The sequence below is a fragment of the Hylobates moloch genome, unplaced genomic scaffold (genome assembly GCF_009828535.3).
Source record: "Hylobates moloch isolate HMO894 unplaced genomic scaffold, HMol_V3 SCAFFOLD_8, whole genome shotgun sequence".
In the NCBI taxonomy this organism is placed as follows: Eukaryota; Metazoa; Chordata; class Mammalia; order Primates; family Hylobatidae; genus Hylobates; species Hylobates moloch.
In genome coordinates, this window is record NW_026652283.1 from 37,927,052 (window position 1) to 37,942,764 (window position 15,713).

The 15,713-nt window shown below is 53.9% G+C and overlaps 3 protein-coding genes across 8 annotated transcripts in view; 2 read left to right on the forward strand and 1 right to left on the reverse strand.

Annotated features, from left to right (window-relative positions):
- The window catches only part of LOC116472938 (magnesium transporter protein 1-like), an 18,539-nt gene extending 13,634 nt beyond the window's left edge, over window positions 1–4,905 (reverse strand). Inside the window, exons 1-3 of one of the 4 annotated variants that reach the window (XM_058442211.1) lie at window positions 4,855–4,866; window positions 3,127–3,333; window positions 1,828–2,409 (exon numbers count right to left, since the gene is read on the reverse strand). In XM_058442211.1, the coding sequence (XP_058298194.1) occupies window positions 1,828–2,220 (393 nt within the window). In that variant the 5' untranslated portion in view covers window positions 2,221–2,409; window positions 3,127–3,333; window positions 4,855–4,866. Of the gene's footprint in view, window positions 1–983; window positions 2,410–3,126; window positions 3,334–4,854 lie in introns of those variants that run through there. The other 3 variants (XM_058442209.1, XM_058442210.1, XM_032160241.2) reach the window with 3 other exon arrangements.
- Window positions 4,906–4,966: 61 nt separating this feature from the next.
- Window positions 4,967–9,136, forward strand: TEKT2 (tektin 2). 3 transcript variants are annotated; one of them, XM_032160242.1, is made up of 10 exons: window positions 4,967–5,019; window positions 5,740–5,947; window positions 6,033–6,158; window positions 6,715–6,920; window positions 7,544–7,687; window positions 7,771–7,885; window positions 8,044–8,151; window positions 8,297–8,440; window positions 8,586–8,665; window positions 8,835–9,136. In XM_032160242.1, exons 2-10 carry the CDS (start codon window positions 5,792–5,794, stop codon window positions 9,031–9,033), a joined length of 1,278 nt encoding a protein of 425 aa, XP_032016133.1. In that variant the 5' UTR covers window positions 4,967–5,019; window positions 5,740–5,791; the 3' UTR covers window positions 9,034–9,136. The 3 variants fall into 3 exon arrangements, with proteins under 3 accessions (XP_032016133.1, XP_058298190.1, XP_032016134.1); XM_058442207.1 differs by lacking the exon at window positions 4,967–5,019 and adding an exon at window positions 5,053–5,189; XM_032160243.2 differs by lacking the exon at window positions 4,967–5,019 and adding an exon at window positions 5,285–5,388.
- A 610-nt stretch (window positions 9,137–9,746) lies between these two features.
- Window positions 9,747–14,774, forward strand: ADPRS (ADP-ribosylserine hydrolase). Its single transcript, XM_032160244.2, has 6 exons — window positions 9,747–9,979; window positions 12,079–12,175; window positions 12,452–12,659; window positions 12,744–12,928; window positions 13,261–13,361; window positions 13,938–14,774. Exons 1-6 carry the CDS (start codon window positions 9,769–9,771, stop codon window positions 14,228–14,230), a joined length of 1,095 nt encoding a protein of 364 aa, XP_032016135.1. The 5' UTR covers window positions 9,747–9,768; the 3' UTR covers window positions 14,231–14,774.
- Window positions 14,775–15,713: the final 939 nt, after the last annotated feature.

Sequence of the window (15,713 nt, forward strand, 5' to 3'; positions counted from 1 at the left end):
AAAAAAAAAAAAAAAAAAAGAAAGAAACATACTAGTGTATTCCAATAGGAGAGACGGATATGTAGTAGTACTAAGAAGTATATATTTGCCTCTGAGCTTTGGAAGTGTACTCTAAACATAGGTATTTAAACTTCAGGGGACAAGATAATACAACTGCTCTCTCCGCCCACAAAACAGACTGCAAATGTACACTGCCATAGAGGGATAATAATTATCTTCAGTGGCCAGATGTGGGAATACCTTGTCAAGATATTATTTTTCGGCCAGGCACAGTGGCTCATGCCTGTAATCCCAGCACTTTGGGAGGTCAAGAGGGGTGGATCACTTGAGATCAGGAGTTCAAGACCAGCCTGGCCAACATGGCAAAACCCCGTCCTTACTAAAAATACAAAAAAGTAGCTGGGCGTAGTGGCACACTCCTGTAGTCCCAGCTACTCAAGAGGCTGAGGCAGGAGAATTGCTTGAACCCAGGAGGTGGAGCTTGCAGTGAGCTGAAATTGTGTCACTGATCTCCAGTCTGAGCAACAGAGGGAGACCTTGCCTCAAAAGAAAAAGAAAAAAGATTATTTTTTGGCCGGGTGCGGTGGCTCACGCCTGTAATCCCAGCACTTTGGGAGACCGAGGCAGGCGGATCATGAGGTCAGGAGATCAAGACCATCCTGGCTAACACGGTGAAACCCTGTTTCTACTAAAAATACAAAAAATTATCCAGGTGTGGTGGCGGGCGCCTGTAGTCCCAGCTGCTTGGGAGGCTGAGGCAGGAGAATGGCGTGAACCTGGGGGGCGGAGCTTAGAGTGAGCCGAGATTGCACCACTGCACTCCAGCCTGGGCGACAGAGTGAGACTCCTTCTCAAAAAAAAAAAAAACACACACACAAAAGAAAAAAGATTATTTTTCATATTAGAATAAGATCAGCTGACCAAATATTAATATTAACTAAGGTACTTTTAAACATTGTTCTGATTCGATGAAAGTTGTACTCTCTGAAGATTTTAATAATTGGACTTGAGGTAATCTATAACACTCGGGGAGAAAAATTAAGAGCAGAGAAGATACAAACTATAATACTTGACAGATTTTGAAAGCACTTAAAGCACTTATGGTCTCTTCTGGTGAAATCTCAATTACTTTAAAAAGCTATGAGTTTGCATTTTTCTGCTTCACATTTTTTTTTCAAATTTCTCGCTTCATTGTCTATGTCTGTAGGATCCTTTTTAATCCCAGAAAAAGCTGTATGGATAGTCAGGTACTTTAAATCTAAAGAGGGAAAGCAGCCAACTGAAGAATATGGCAACAAGACATATACCAGCCAGACACATCATCTTTCTCTTTACGATGTTCATCGTAGAGGTGGCAGCCTTGTCTAACAGCGCCGTTCCCAGGCTAACACACATATTAAACAGGGAAATAATGAATGTTTCTGCTGCAAACTGAGCCTGACTAAATTTACTGATATAATGTTTATGTCCTGTGCGAGGGTCCCTTTGGACATACGGTTCTCCTCTTATATAAGTCCACATTTGACCAGACGTCATCACAATCACAAAGCACAGAGTTAAAACTTCACACAAAATTCTGCAAGAAATAGATTTCCTATTCCATTTCAAGAAATACCCAAGTCCACCAATGAGAGCCAACAGTATCCCCGGCTTGAGGAGACCATGATAATTTGTAGGCTGTCTGATTCTGACACTGACATGTGTTCTTTCTGCTACCCATTCAGCCATTTGGTCAGCAACGATATCCCTTCCTCTCAAATTATAAATGTCATCTGTTGTAAATTTCCATTGGGCAGAAAAGTGGAAGAAACTCGGAACTGACGTTACCTGGAGTGCTTCAAAGACCTCAGGGCTTTCATCATAATCCACCATTGCAAAAAATACCTTTGTGGTGAATGCACCAGGGCGTTGATAGGAATTTGCCAAGATCTGAAATTCTTCGGCAGCGCCTTTGCACATTACACATGAACTGAACTCGTGGAGAGCAGTAAGCATCACAATAACAGAATAGTTTTTTGGTGCATCTAATACAAAATGATAGAACATGATGTCACTCATTCTTATCACTCTGTCTTTCTTGGTCCAATTCATCAGCTGGCTGACCTTTTTGGCCAACACCTTCTTCCATCGGGAAGGATGTGTAGGAACCCCGGGAGCCACGAATAACAGGGCCACCACTACGGCCAAAAGTAGACGCCAAAGCCACCACACTTCTGCCATATTTGCTTACTTCTTTGTGTTATACCACTGTTGCAAAATATGTAAGCCAAAATTTGATCATTTCTTCCTGCAATTAATTTGTCCAAGATTTTTTTCTTTCTGTCTTCTTCAATCCTGGTAAAAAGGCTATATCACAAATTCTTGTTCATGTCCAGTTTACAAGTCATATATTAGAGTTTACAAAATAACCTGTGGAAAAAAATACTCTGTAAGGAAGGGAGTTTGGGAAATACTGTTCTGGCTTCAGTCTTGCTGAACGACAGACTTGCAATTAACAAATCAGGCCAGGCGTGGTGGCTCACGCCTCTAATCCCAGTACTTTGGGAGGCCAAGCTGGGCAGATCACCTGAGGTCAGGACTTTGAGACCAGCCTGGCCAACATGGTGAAACCCCGTCTCTACTGAAAATATAAAAATTAGCCAGGTGTGGTGGCGCATGCCTGTAGTCCCAGTTACTCGGGAGGCTGAGGCCGGAGAATCGCTTGAACCCGGGAACGGGAGGTTGCAGTGAGCCACGATCATGCCACTGCACTCCAGCCTGGGCAACAGAGTAAGACTCTGTCAAAAAAAAAAAAAAAACAAATAAAACAAAACAAAAAAAACAACCCGAATGTCTGCTGGGCAGCAGCTGGATCCACTGTGAACACCTCAAACTGCTCAAAAACTGCTCAAAAGCCAACCCATCCCCCAACTGCCTACAAAGCCCTTCGTTCTCTACTGTTCTTCCCATCCCCCCAATGACGTTTTACAACTGAAGGACCCTTCTGGGACTTCTTTCCCCCTGGGCCCAACTGCCTGGGTTTCAATCCAGGCTGTACCACTTGTTAGTGATGTGACCTGGGCACATCCTCGCTGGCCTGTGCCTCAGTCTCCCTGCCTGTAAAGTGAAGATGGTAACAGTACCCACCTCATAGGATCCGGTTCAGCAGAGCCCTCAGAACAGGACCAGGCCTGCACACCTGTCTTCCTCTCTATCCCAGCACCCCACGAGAGGCAGTGTGGAGCACAGCAGAGTGTCCTCTGGGTGGGGCCAGAACGCCTGGGTTTCCCTCCCTGCTTTTTAGCAGTGTGTCTCTTTTGTTACCTAAGAAAGTGGGGACAATGCCCACCTCACCTATTAGTTGTGAAGATTAAATGTTAATATTTTTCCAACCCCTAGAAGTACTAGGCAATACCAGACAATACAGTACTAGACAATAAGACAGACATGATTTTTTTTCCCTTCTCTCTTTTTTTAAAGAAATGGTTGAATATTGAGCATTGCTTCTCTGGTTTTTTGTGTTTGGTTTTGTTTTGTTTTGTTTTGTTTTTTGAGACAGTGTCTCGTTCTGTTCCCCAGGCTGGAGTTCAGGGGCGTGATTTCAGCTCACTGCAAACTCTGCCTCCTGAGTAGCTGGGATTATAGGCATGTGCCACCAGAGCATTGCTTCTCATACCCCAGTTACCTCTCTCAGGGTTGTGCCCTCTCCAAACATGATTATCATCCCTTGATCATTCCTTGTATGACCTTCAAGATGGGCAAAGTTGTTGGGCAAGACAGAATAGAAGAAGTGTTCTAAACAACACTAACTACCCATCCATTGCTGGAGGGGAACCTGCTGGGGAGTGCACCTGATGTTAATTTTAATTAATTAATCTATTTTTTGAGATGGAGTCTCACTCTGCCACCCAGGCTGGAGTGCAGTGGCACAATCTCGGCTCACTGCAACCTCTGCCTCCAGGCTCAAGCAATTCTCCTGCCTCAGCCTACCACTAGCTGGGATTACAGGCACCTGCCACCACACCCGGCTAATTTTTGTATTTTTAGTAGAAACAGGGTTTTACTACGTTGGCCAGGCTGGTCTCGAACTCCTGACCTCAGGTGATCCACCTGCCTCAGCCTCCCAAAGTGGTGGGATTACAGGCGTGAGCCACCGTGCCTGGCCAAATTTTGTATTTTTTGTAGAGATGGGGTTTCGCTATGTTGCCCAGGCTGGTCTCCAACTCCTGGACTCAAGCGATCCACCTGGTCTCGGCCTCCCAAAGTGCTGGGATCGCAGGCCTGAGTCGCTGCGCCCAGACTACTTTTTCTATGTACTGTTCGTTTGCTGGCAACCGCTATGTTTCTGAGGCTGACCTCGAACTCCTAGCCTGAAGCGGTCCTCCCGCCTGGGCCTCTGGAGTAGCTGGGATTACAAGCGTGAGCCACTGCGCCTGGTTTCGTATTTTCTATCATGTCTATGCATGCCTTTATCAAAATAAAATTGTTTAGGCTGGGGCAGTGGCTCACATCTGTAATCCCAGCACTTTGAGAGGCCGTGATGGGTGGATCGCCTGAGGCCAGGAGCTTGAGACCAGCCCGGGCAACATGGTGAAACCCTGTCTCTACTAAATTTTTTTTTTTTAATTTAGCCAGGTGTGGTGGCACGCGCCTGCGGTCCCAGCTAACTCGGGAGGCTGAGGTGGGAGAATCGCTTCAGTCCGGGAGGTTCAGGCTGCAGTGAGCCGAGATTGAGCCACAGCACTCCAGCCTGGGCGACAGAGCGAGACCCTGTCTGAAAAGACAACAAATGTTCATTTAATTTGTAAATCAAGTGAAAGCGCTGCCCTGATGCCCCCCACCTCTCCCAGGCTCCGCCGACCGCCCCTCGCCTACCCTAAAGGCCTCCGGGGACGCAGCCCGACGCCGCCGCGGTTGCCAAGCGAAGCGCCCAGGCCGCGTTGGCCGCGGGGGGGGGGAGAGTGGTGGTTGCCTAGCAACCGGTGGTGCCAAACACTGGACCTCAGAGCGGGGGGCGCGGAGAGCGAAGCGGGAAAGGAGGTAAGGGAGCTAGGGAAGCGGGGGTGCCCCCTTCCTCCGCGCCGGACCGGGGTACTGATCGAAACCAAAGGCGATCATCCTGCGGAGGGGAAGAAAGGAGTTCGGCGGGGAACCGGACCGACCGCAGCTCCTCCCACGGGGCCCTCCCCGTCCCGCCTCCCCCTCCAACAGTAGGCGAGGGCGGAGGGGCAGGAGGGCGTGGCGGCTACCAGACGGGGAGGGGGCCTCCCCCCAGCTCCCCAGTGCCACCAGGCACACGTCCCTGGAGAGAGAACAGGGCTCCTGCCCTTAGATCCCCCACGGGGCCTGGCCCGCAGCCTGGGGAAGACAGGAAAGGAAGCTCAACGAGGCATGGTTGGCTGGGGGCAGGTGTGGAAACTGCATTAAGTGCTATTTTTTTCTGCCATCCTCCTCCCCCCCCCCCCCCCCGGGCATTTGGCACTTCACACACACTTCGAGGCTTCCGGGACTCCATTATTCCTTTTTACCTGCTCCAGGACCTGCAAGGTCCAGGGGTTTGTGTCCGCCCGGGGACAGGAGGGAGGGAAACTTAGTTAATGCTTCACACAAAGTTGAGTAAAGCAAGGGCTGTCTCCAAGCAGGCTTCCAGCAGGACAGGGCTCAGAGCAACATGGACAGGAACAAGTCCTGCGCAGGGGGCGTGTGATCCAGGAGACGGTCTCCTGAAAGGTCTCTCGCAGCAGTGTTTTCCCTCTGCAGGTGGTGTCTGTGAACAGGCCTGGGGGTTTCTGACCCTTCTGGTTTCTGTGCCATGGCCACGCTGAACGTCAAGCCAAGTCAGCGCTTCCAGCTGCCCGACTGGCACACTAACAGCTACCTGCTATCCACCAATGCCCAGCTGCAGCGAGAGGCTTCCCATCAGATCCGCCAGGAGGCCCGGGTGCTCCGCAACGAGACCAACAAGCAGGTTGGGGACGGGAACTCAGCTGGGTGGGCAAAGGGATAGCTCCCAACCCCTTGACACCCTCTTTATGTGGCCCTGTCTCTCTCAGACTATTTGGGATGAACATGACAACAGGACTCGACTGGTGGAGAGGATTGATACTGTCAACCGGTGGAAGGAGATGCTGGACAAGTGTCTGATAGACTTAGATGCTGAGATCGACGCCCTGACACAGGCAGGGAGCCAGGACTGGGTGCCCGGGGACTGCTGCCAAAACCTCCCCTCCTTCCCCACAGCTGGGTTGAGAAGCCCTTGATGGAGGGTCATGAGTGACATGTCCATCTGAGTCACTGGCCCCCTGCTAAAGTGGGGACAAGCGCTACTTCCCCGTGGATGACTCCACCAGCACCCCCACCCCCTCTTTTCTTTTCTTTTCTTTTTTTTTCTTTTTCTTTTCTTTTTCTTTTTCTTTTTTTTTTTTTTTTTTTGAGGCAGTGTCTGGATCTGTTGCCCAGGCTGGAGTGCAGCAGTGTGATCGCCGCTCACTGCAGCCTCCGCCTCCTGGGCTCAAGCGATTCTCCTGCCTCAGCCTCCTGAGTAAAGTAGCTGGGACTACAGGTGTGCGCCATCATTCCCAGCTAATTTTTGTATTTTTAGTAGAGACGGGGTTTCACCATTTTGGCCAGGCTGTTCTTGAACTCCTGACCTCAAGTGATCCACCCGACTCGGCCTCCCAAAGTGCTGGGATTACAGACCTGAGCCACTGTGCCCGGCCGCGCCCTCTTTTCTAGATGAAGGAGTCAGCAGAGCAAAACCTACAGGCCAAGAACCTGCCTCTGGACGTGGCCATTGAGTGCCTGACCCTGCGGGAAAGCCGGCGAGACATTGATATGGTGAAGGACCCTGTGGAAGATGAGCTGCATAAAGAGGCGGAGGTCATCGAGGCCACCAAGAAGGCCTTGCAACAGAAGGTCAGCCAGGCCTTCGAGCAGCTCTGGTAAGGGAGAGGCAGGTCATCCGCGTGCTCATGCGCCCCTGGAGGCTGTGTGCCTTCAATGTGGAACACAGGTATTGTGGATGAGAAGCAACTGGCTCTCGTGCTACATTTTGGCCCTCTGGTGCCTGTGACAGAAACCACTAATCAATTGTAGCACTTTTCCCACTGCCTGGACATGGGCTCAGAATACTTCTCACCACCCTGCCCTGGGCAGCCAGTATCCACTGATTGGAAGCATGAGAGGTGACACCCATTTGCTACCACCCCTGAGTAGCTCCTGTGAGTGTGTGTGTACGAGCCTTTGTGAGTGCAGCTACATCCGTGTGCCCCGCAGGTGTGAGGTCTCATGGGGGTCAGCATTTTCACTGGATTTTCATCCTGCGGGTGTGTAGGGCGCGTGGGGTCAGCATTTTCATCCAATTTTCATCTTGCAGGTGTGTAGGGCGTGTGGGGGCAGCATTTTCATCCTGCTGTGCTGCTCTTGGTCTCAGCAGCTGAAGCTCCATTGTCTTCTGCTGGGAAGGGTCACCCCAGCCTCCTCTTCCTGTGGTGTCCCCTTAGTACGGTGAGGCCTGCCTCTGGCCCTTGGGGGATGGTCCTGATGGAGTCTGCGCTTTCCCCAGCCTCTTGCAGGAAGTCCGACAGCAGCTCAACTCCGACCATCGGGGCAAAATGGAGACACTAGAGATCGACAGAGGCTGTCTCTCTCTCAACCTCAGATCCCCAAACATCTCGCTGAAGGTTGACCCCACACGAGTCCCTGATGGGTAAGAAGAGTGTTTCAGCCAGTCTCTTCTCCTCGCCTCCCAAGCCACACCCTCATGACCCCCATTTTCCCTGCCACCTGCAGCTCCACCACACTCCAGCAGTGGGACGACTTCAGTCAGTTCAACAAGGACCGAGCGGAGGCTGAGATGAAGGCGGCCACAGAGCTGAGGGAGGCCATTGCTCTAACTATTGCTGAGGTGACGGGCCACCCACAGCTAATGGATGGTCCCAGTGTGTGCTCAGCCCTTATCTTCTGTTCCCTGCTGTGCACGTGGCCCCCTGCCCCTCGCTTGAGTAATATCCTCAGGCAGCCCTGAGTGTAGACCCTCCCCTTGCCCTGTGTTTTCTCTTTCAGACCAACAACGAGCTTGAAGCCCAGAGAGTTGCCACGGAATTTGCCTTCAGGAAGCGGCTGCGGGAGATGGAGAAAGTGTACAGTGAGCTCAAGTGGCAAGAGAAGAATGTGAGCGCCTCCCGGAGCCTGAACTTCCCGGGGCCTGGACTTCCTGCGGCCTGGGATGAGGAGCCGCAAGCCCCCGCCAGGAGGCACTGGACCGGGCGCGCACGTGAGTCCAGCAGGTGGAAACCAGTCGCTCTGTCCCCTGCAGACCTTGGAGGAGATCGCTGAGCTGCAGGAGGACATACGGCACCTGGAGGAGGATCTGCGCAGAAAGTTCCTGAACCTGAAGCTGTCCCATACCCGGCTAGAGGCCAGAACCTACCGGCCCAACGTGGAACTCTGCCGGGACCAGGTGAGACGGTGTCCCAGTGGGGCACGGGCCCCCTAGCCAAAGTTTTCTCATATTTCTGATGGAGCAAGGGCACTGCTGTCACGGGGCAGCACTCAGGTAAAGGACAATGTGGCTGACTTGGAACTCCCAACCCCTCTGCCTCCAGGCACAGTACGGCCTCACCGACGAGGTTCACCAGCTAGAGGCAACCGTCGCTGCCCTGAAGCAGAAGCTGGCGCAAGCACAGTAGGTCTGGGGAGTGGGCGGGAGGAGCAGTGAGACGCTGCCCACCAGTGGAGTCTCTTGCTGCCTGCTGGCTCCCTGGGCAGCGCTGTCTTCCTGACTGAAGGCTGTGCACGCAGCCCAGGCCTCCCAGCCTCATGGGGGCTGGGGGGTTGTCAATGTCCTTCCCTAGGGACGCACTGGACGCCCTGTCCAAGCACCTGGCCCGGCTGCAGGCTGACATTGCCTGCAAGGCCAACTCCATGCTGCTGGACACCAAGTGTATGGACACGCGGCGCAAGCTGACCGTGCCTGCTGAGAAGTTCGTGCCTGAGGTGGACACCTTCACACGTACCACAAATAGCACCCTGAGTCCGCTCAGAAGCTGCTAGCTGGAGCTGGCCTAGCCTTGGAGGACTGCGGGAGGAGGGCAGGGTTGGGTGGGCAATGGAAGCGGGGAGGAGAGAATGAATGGAATAAATGCAAAGGATCTCAGGCCGGCTGTTCTCTGCCCCACTGTATGTAGCCAGCAGGGAGAGGGTTCTTGGACACCCTCCTGTCTATGGAGGAGCAAAGATGGGGAACACCATTCCCCCGAACTCCATGTACCAAATCCAGTTCTTTCCCTCCCTTCAGGGCACCCCTCTCTGGGCTGGGTCAGCACTCCTGGGCTCCAGCAGCGCGGCCTCTACCTGGCTGTGTCCCAGTTGGCCCCTGGTCCGCCCTCCTGATGCTTAAGGGAGGCCTACAGGGTGCAAGGGCCCGGTGGGAGGGCTTGGGGGTGGTCCCGGCCTCGGTGGGGAGGGCCGGCTGGGGGTGAGGAGTTAGGAGGGCTCGCCTGCGGAAGGCAGTGTGGCCTGCAGTGATCCAATGGTCTGGCTCAGTGCCCATCCCCCGGGGACCCCATAGTGGCCTTCCCTCCCAGTTAGCCCAGTGGTGAGGAGCGGAAAGAACCGGGACTCAAAGCACATGCTGGCGGAAACTGCGCGGCGCCGCGACTCCGGGCCGCTGGGCGGCGCTGTGGGCCTGGCGGCGGAGCGGAGACTCTAGGCCCCGGAGAGCGCTGCCGGCCGGGAGCAGGGAAGCTATGAGGGTGGCACCGGAAGTGGCGAGCAGTCTGCGCGCGGATGGCGGCAGCGGCGATGGCGGCAGCGGCCGGTGGAGGGGCTGGTGCGGCCCGCTCCCTCTCGCGCTTCCGAGGCTGCCTGGCTGGCGCGCTGCTCGGGGACTGCGTGGGCTCCTTCTACGAGGCCCACGACACCGTCGACCTGACGTCAGTCCTGCGTCATGTCCAGAGCCTGGAGCCGGACCCCGGCACGCCCGGGAGTGAGCGGACAGGTGGGCGGGCCCGGGCGCAAGTCAGAGGCCGTGCGGGAGGGAGGCCGAAGGGGCGCGGAGCCTCCGGGGGCGACGGGTCGGGGGTGCGCGGGGATGAGGCTGCCGAGGGCACCGGGGCCAGAGCCGGATGACCCGCAGACAGCTTGAGCTCAGCGAGTGCCAGTGCGATCTCCGGCCTTAGACGTCTCGCCCTGAACATCCCGTGCTCGGGGCGTGGCAGTACCGGGGCCTCAACCGTGCAGGGTGTGGATAAACCCATCGTAAGTTGAAAATACCTGACGTGGAAAGTGCGCTTTCAGCTTAGACGACCGTTTTATCTGGACGCAGCCCCATCGGACGTCGAGGAACCTATGAATGCGTATCAGCGTTATTAGAAAGCCGAAAAAAACTTAAGTTGAATCATCCTAAGCCGGGGACTGTCTGTCCACCCTTGCCTACTTGACCTGTTTTTCCCGGTTCTCTAGAGTCAGTACACCACCAGCCCGTTCTCCACCCCGCAGGGCGTGCTTTGGAAGCCTGACTCTAACCGCGTCCTCCCCCGCCTGAAACCCTGCTGTGATTTCCCATTACCCTTACTACAGAGCCACATTCCTTAACGTGTCCGACGTGGTCCGGCCCTCCCACACGTCTGCAGTTTTCGTCTTCCGCCAACCTTGGCCTTGCTTTCTGCTCTTCGGTTCCTCACACCATGATTTCTCTAGGCCAGGCGTTTGCATGTGCTGTCTTGCCTGTAAAACTCACTTCCCTTCCCTTGTGCGCTTAGATCCTGGCTCAGGTAGCAGGTGTGAGGTAAAGCAGAGGAGGTGAATCTTCTTGGAGAGCAGGTAGCATAGCAAGAAGAAAGGGCCATGGTCAGAATCCTGGAGAACACTGGTAATGAAGAGGGAGGGAGGGAGGGAGGGGGCTAGGGAAGGAAACAGTTTGATAGGAGAAGCAGGAGTGGCTATCAACGAAACCTAGGAAAATAATTTCAAGATGAAGACACTGGTCACTGGTGGTGTGCTACAGAGAAGTAAAGTAGGGGGAGATCTGCATCCAGAAACTATCATTTTCAATCTGGGTATGGTGGCACACACCTGTAATCCCAGCTACTCCGGAGACTGAGGTGGAAGGATCATCGCTTGAGTCCAGGAGTTCGAGACTAGCCTGGGCAACATGGCAAGCTCCTGTCTATACAAAAGAAAAACAAAACAAAAACAGAAAGACTGGAGCTGCAAGGATGGCAGCCACAAGGGGATGGAAGTTTTCATACAGAAATCAGCAGATCAAAGCATGATGTAGGCTGATAATAAATAAATACATAAAATAGAAAGCAGCAGGACTGACTTGGAATAAAGAATTGCTGAAAATCCCAGTGCTGGGATCCTAAGGCTTCCCAGGCCCACGAAAGTGAATGGGAGTGAGAAACTGACTTGAGGTCATTTTAGATGTGGTGACTCTAAAACACGAGTAGGGGCTGGGTGCCGTAGCCACAACTGTAATCCCAGTGCTTTGGGAGAGGCCACTTGAGCCCAAAAGTTTGAGACCAGCCTGGCAACAGGATGAAGCTCCGTCTCTACAAAAAAAAAAAAAAACCAGGTGTGGTGGTGTGCACCTGTACTCCCAGCTACGCAGGAGGCTGGGGCAAGAGGCTCCTTGAGCCTGGAAGGTCGAGATGGAGTGAGCCATGGTCGTACCACTGCACTGCAGCCTAGGCAACAGAGTGAGACCCTGTACCAAAAAAATAATAATATAAACTAAAATAAAAGGTGAGCAGGGCCAGGCACAGTGGCTCATGCCTATAATCCCAGCTCTTTGGGAGGCCAAGGCAGGAGGATCGCTTGAGCCCAGGAATTCAAGACCAGTCTGGACAACAGAGTGAGACCCTGTCTCTACAAAAAATAAAAGTAGCTGGGTGTGATGATGCATGCCTATAGTCCCAGCTACTTGAGAGGCTGAGGCAGAAGGATAGCTTGAGCCCAGGAGTTCAAGACTGCAGTGAGCCGTGATTGCACCAGTGCACTCCCGTCTGGGCAACAGAGCGAGACTCTGTCTCCAAAAAAAGCAAAAAACAAACAAAGGTGAGCAGGAGGCTCTCATCCTCCCTCCTCTCCCCACAGAAGCCTTGTACTACACAGATGACACAGCCATGGCCAGGGCCCTGGTGCAGTCCCTGCTAGCCAAGGAGGCCTTTGACGAGGTGGACATGGCTCACAGGTGAGGGGGATGGTCCTGGGCTGAGGCAAACCAGGTGGGAAAGTTATTGCACCCCTTGATAAGAGGAATGACATCTGTGCATGTCCGTGCCCCCACCCTCCACAGGAGCCTGTGTCTGGCTGGCACAGCTTCCCAAGCTAAAACAGCAGCACTGCTGGTGCGGTCTCCTTAGGCCCCCGAGGCTTTCTCTTTTTCCAAACCAGCCTCGATTTCTTCTCTCCCAACCCTTAGAGGCATCTTGTAAATCCCAATTCTGTCTCCCCTTCTGTTCCCTAGATTTGCTCAGGAGTACAAGAAAGACCCTGACAGGGGCTATGGTGCTGGAGTAGTCACTGTCTTCAAGAAGCTCCTGAACCCCAAATGTCGCGATGTCTTTGAGCCTGCGCGGGCCCAGTTTAACGGGAAAGGCTCCTATGGCAATGGAGGTGCCATGCGGGTGGCTGGCATCTCCCTGGCCTATAGCAGTGTCCAGGATGTGCAGAAGGTATTCAGGGCGGTCTGGCTTCTGGGCTGACCCCTTCCTCTTCTGCAGCAGGGCTTCTGTGACAGCAGGTCTATTCCTCCCTAGTTTGCCCGGCTCTCGGCCCAGCTGACACATGCCTCCTCCCTGGGTTACAATGGCGCCATCCTGCAGGCCCTGGCTGTGCACCTGGCCTTGCAGGGCGAGTCTTCCAGCGAGCACTTTCTCAAGCAACTCCTGGGCCACATGGAGGATCTGGAGGGTGATGCCCAGTCCGTTTTGGATGCCAGGGAGTGAGTATGGGGCTGGAGGTGTGTGGTGTGGGTATGTGGGTGATCCAGGGGGCCTCTGGCATTGCCGCAAACTGAAACCTTCCTTCCTTAATTGCAGACCCTAGGGAGGCATGGGCAGAAGCCCCTTTATCTTGTCTGTATTTCAAGCTCTCAGCGTCCCAGAGAACAAAACAACTTGCTCACCTCCAGCCCTCTCCCACCTCTTGTCAGGGCACCTGCGCCTGGCTGGCAGCCTGACCACATCCCTGCTCGTTCTCACATGCAGCCCCCTCCCCTGCCCGCGCCGCCACCCTGCTAGCTCTGACCTCCCTGAAATCTCCCCCAACCCACAGGTTGGGCATGGAGGAGCGTCCGTACTCCAGCCGCCTGAAGAAGATTGGAGAGCTGCTAGAGCAGGCATCGGTGACCAGGGAGGAAGTGGTGACTGAGCTAGGTGAGTGGGTCTGCCTGGCATTGTCTCTCCCTCTGTCGTCCTTCAGGGTCGGTCTTGGGCTCAGGGGAGCATGGAGTCATGCCTGCCATCACATTGTACCCTGGGCTGCTGTGACACACAGAGTCAATGGCAGGGTTGAGCTCAGTGCTTCTTGCTCTGAAGCTACAGCACCGTCAGCCTTGTGGATCAGTGTCCTCAGAAATGGCAGCTGGCCACTAGTCGTAAAAATGTTGATAATGGATTTTATTTATCTGGCATCTATACTGGGCGCTGTGCAGAATGCTTCGCAGACACGATCTCGCTTCATCCTCACAACAGCCCTGTCAGAGAGTTGCTAACGTTACTCCATGCCTGCTTAAGGAGTTGAATCTGGGAGCAGGAAGCTTAGCGGTCCCCTAGGTAACTCTCCCAGTCACGCAGCCAGTATGTGGTGGAGCCAGGATTTGAGCCCAGGAGGTCTAACTGTAGAGCCTGAGATCTTAGTCACAGCCTGCTTGAAGCCAAGAGTGCTGACTTGTGTCAAATGGTAGGAGGCCTGGGGATGCATGGAGCCCCTCTAACCTGGCTTCCCCACAGGGAATGGCATTGCTGCCTTTGAGTCAGTACCCACCGCCATCTACTGCTTCCTGCGCTGCATGGAGCCAGACCCTGAGATCCCTTCTGCCTTCAATAGCCTTCAAAGGACTCTCATCTATTCCATCTCACTTGGTGGGGACACAGACACCATTGCCACCATGGCTGGGGCCATTGCTGGTGCCTACTATGGGATGGATCAGGTGCCAGAGAGCTGGCAGCAAAGCTGTGAAGGCTATGAGGAGACAGACATCCTGGCCCAAAGCCTGCACCGTGTCTTCCAGAAGAGTTTATGAGGGCTACAGCTGTTGGGGGCTCTGCCAGGTCCCCTGGGACCAACTACAGCTCCAGTCAGAAACCCTGAGCTTCCTTGAGTGTGGTTCCCCACTTTTCCTGCATTGTGGAGCTGACTGAGTACACCAGTTAGGCTGGGGTCTCTTAAGGGGAGGTCACTGGAACAGCGAGCAAGGGACTGGTGCCTCGCTGGTACTGGGTCTCTGGTTTGCTGCAGAGCCGTAGGACACTCCCGGCTCCTCAGTAGGACAGACAGACCCAGGCGGGTTTATTTTGGAGGGGTACTTGTGGCATTTTCCTGTATTGTCTTGGACATGGGATGTGGGGAGGTGGAAATGATGAGCAGTAGCATAATTTCTCCCTGTTGGGTTTTAGCCAGTCTACCAGCAAGCGCATCCTAGCAGGGTCCCCGAGCAGCAGGTTGTGTGGATGAAGGGACAGGCACTTGCATCCAGCTGATCTAGGTCACACCTGGCTCTTGGCTGCCATGTGGCTTATTAACAGCTTCCAGTGGAAGTCGCAATAAACAGTTTTTGGTAAATCTCACTGCTGTTTCTTGTTTCTCCTGCCCTGAATGGATTCTGCCCTGCCAGCCTGATATCTGAAGACTAGTGCCTTTGTCTGCACTGCACTGTTGTAGAAGCTGGGGCCTCAAGGCCATGAGCCGCTGTGTTGCCAGGCACTCCAGCTGGCTGCGTGTTCAGCCAGGAAGGGCACAGCAGGCATGGTCTGGTGGCTTTTCCTGTTAGAGATCACTCAGAGTGGCCCAGGCTGCTGGGCTGAGTGCTTTGCCAGAGGCAGCAGGTAGGAAAAAGCCAGATTTTTCTGTTCTCAGAGCCTGACTTCCCCAAACAGGAGCTAGGCCCAGCTGGGCCAGGAACAAGAACCCTGTAGAAGGATCCAGAGGGCCCTTCTATCATCAGACTACCAACCTTTGGGTGGGGAGGGCACCATCACAGGGGCCCTGGGTGGACTGAGTGCCGTGTGCCTCCTGTATCTTGGGACCAATCAAAAGCCTTTCCCTGCAAGGAAGTTTTACACAGCATGTTTTTAGAGATGGGGTCTCTGTTGCACAGGCGATCCTCCCACATGGGTTCCCAAGTGTCTGAGACTAGCATCCATTCTGAAGAAAGGAAAATTGAAAGGGAAAAGATGCCTCCCCTCAAACTCTAGGGACATTCCCTGAGCATCCAGCCTCAGTGGCTAGCCAAGCATGCACAGCCTGCAGCTGCCCTGCGGTTTCAGCACTGTCGGGCAGATCTGTTTTAGTGAAGATAGGGTTCTGGCTAGGCTGAGGACTCTTCAAAACACAGATTGCTTCAGGTCTGCCACCCAGAGCCCCAGCGCCAGGGACAGATCTTTCGTGGCTGAGCGTGGTAGGCTGTGAGCAGGTGCTTTCCGCCCAGGTCAGCTCCCCCGGCCTGTCTTCAGCACTGGGCCTGACACTAGCCTGGCCCTTAGGAGCAAAGATTCATGATTTCATTC

Bases quoted from the DNA above. Each gene is read 5' to 3' on its own strand.
- TEKT2 (XM_032160242.1), top strand. From the start codon at position 5,792: ATGGCCACGCTGAACGTCAAGCCAAGTCAGCGCTTCCAGCTGCCCGAC. The intron at 6,921-7,543 runs GTAAGGGAGAGG...CGCTTTCCCCAG, and splicing joins CAGGCCTTCGAGCAGCTCTG to CCTCTTGCAGGAAGTCCGAC. The intron at 8,152-8,296 runs GTGAGCGCCTCC...TGTCCCCTGCAG, and splicing joins TCAAGTGGCAAGAGAAGAAT to ACCTTGGAGGAGATCGCTGA.
- ADPRS (XM_032160244.2), top strand. From the start codon at position 9,769: ATGGCGGCAGCGGCGATGGCGGCAGCGGCCGGTGGAGGGGCTGGTGCG. The intron at 12,660-12,743 runs GTATTCAGGGCG...ATTCCTCCCTAG, and splicing joins GTGTCCAGGATGTGCAGAAG to TTTGCCCGGCTCTCGGCCCA. The intron at 12,929-13,260 runs GTGAGTATGGGG...CCCAACCCACAG, and splicing joins TCCGTTTTGGATGCCAGGGA to GTTGGGCATGGAGGAGCGTC.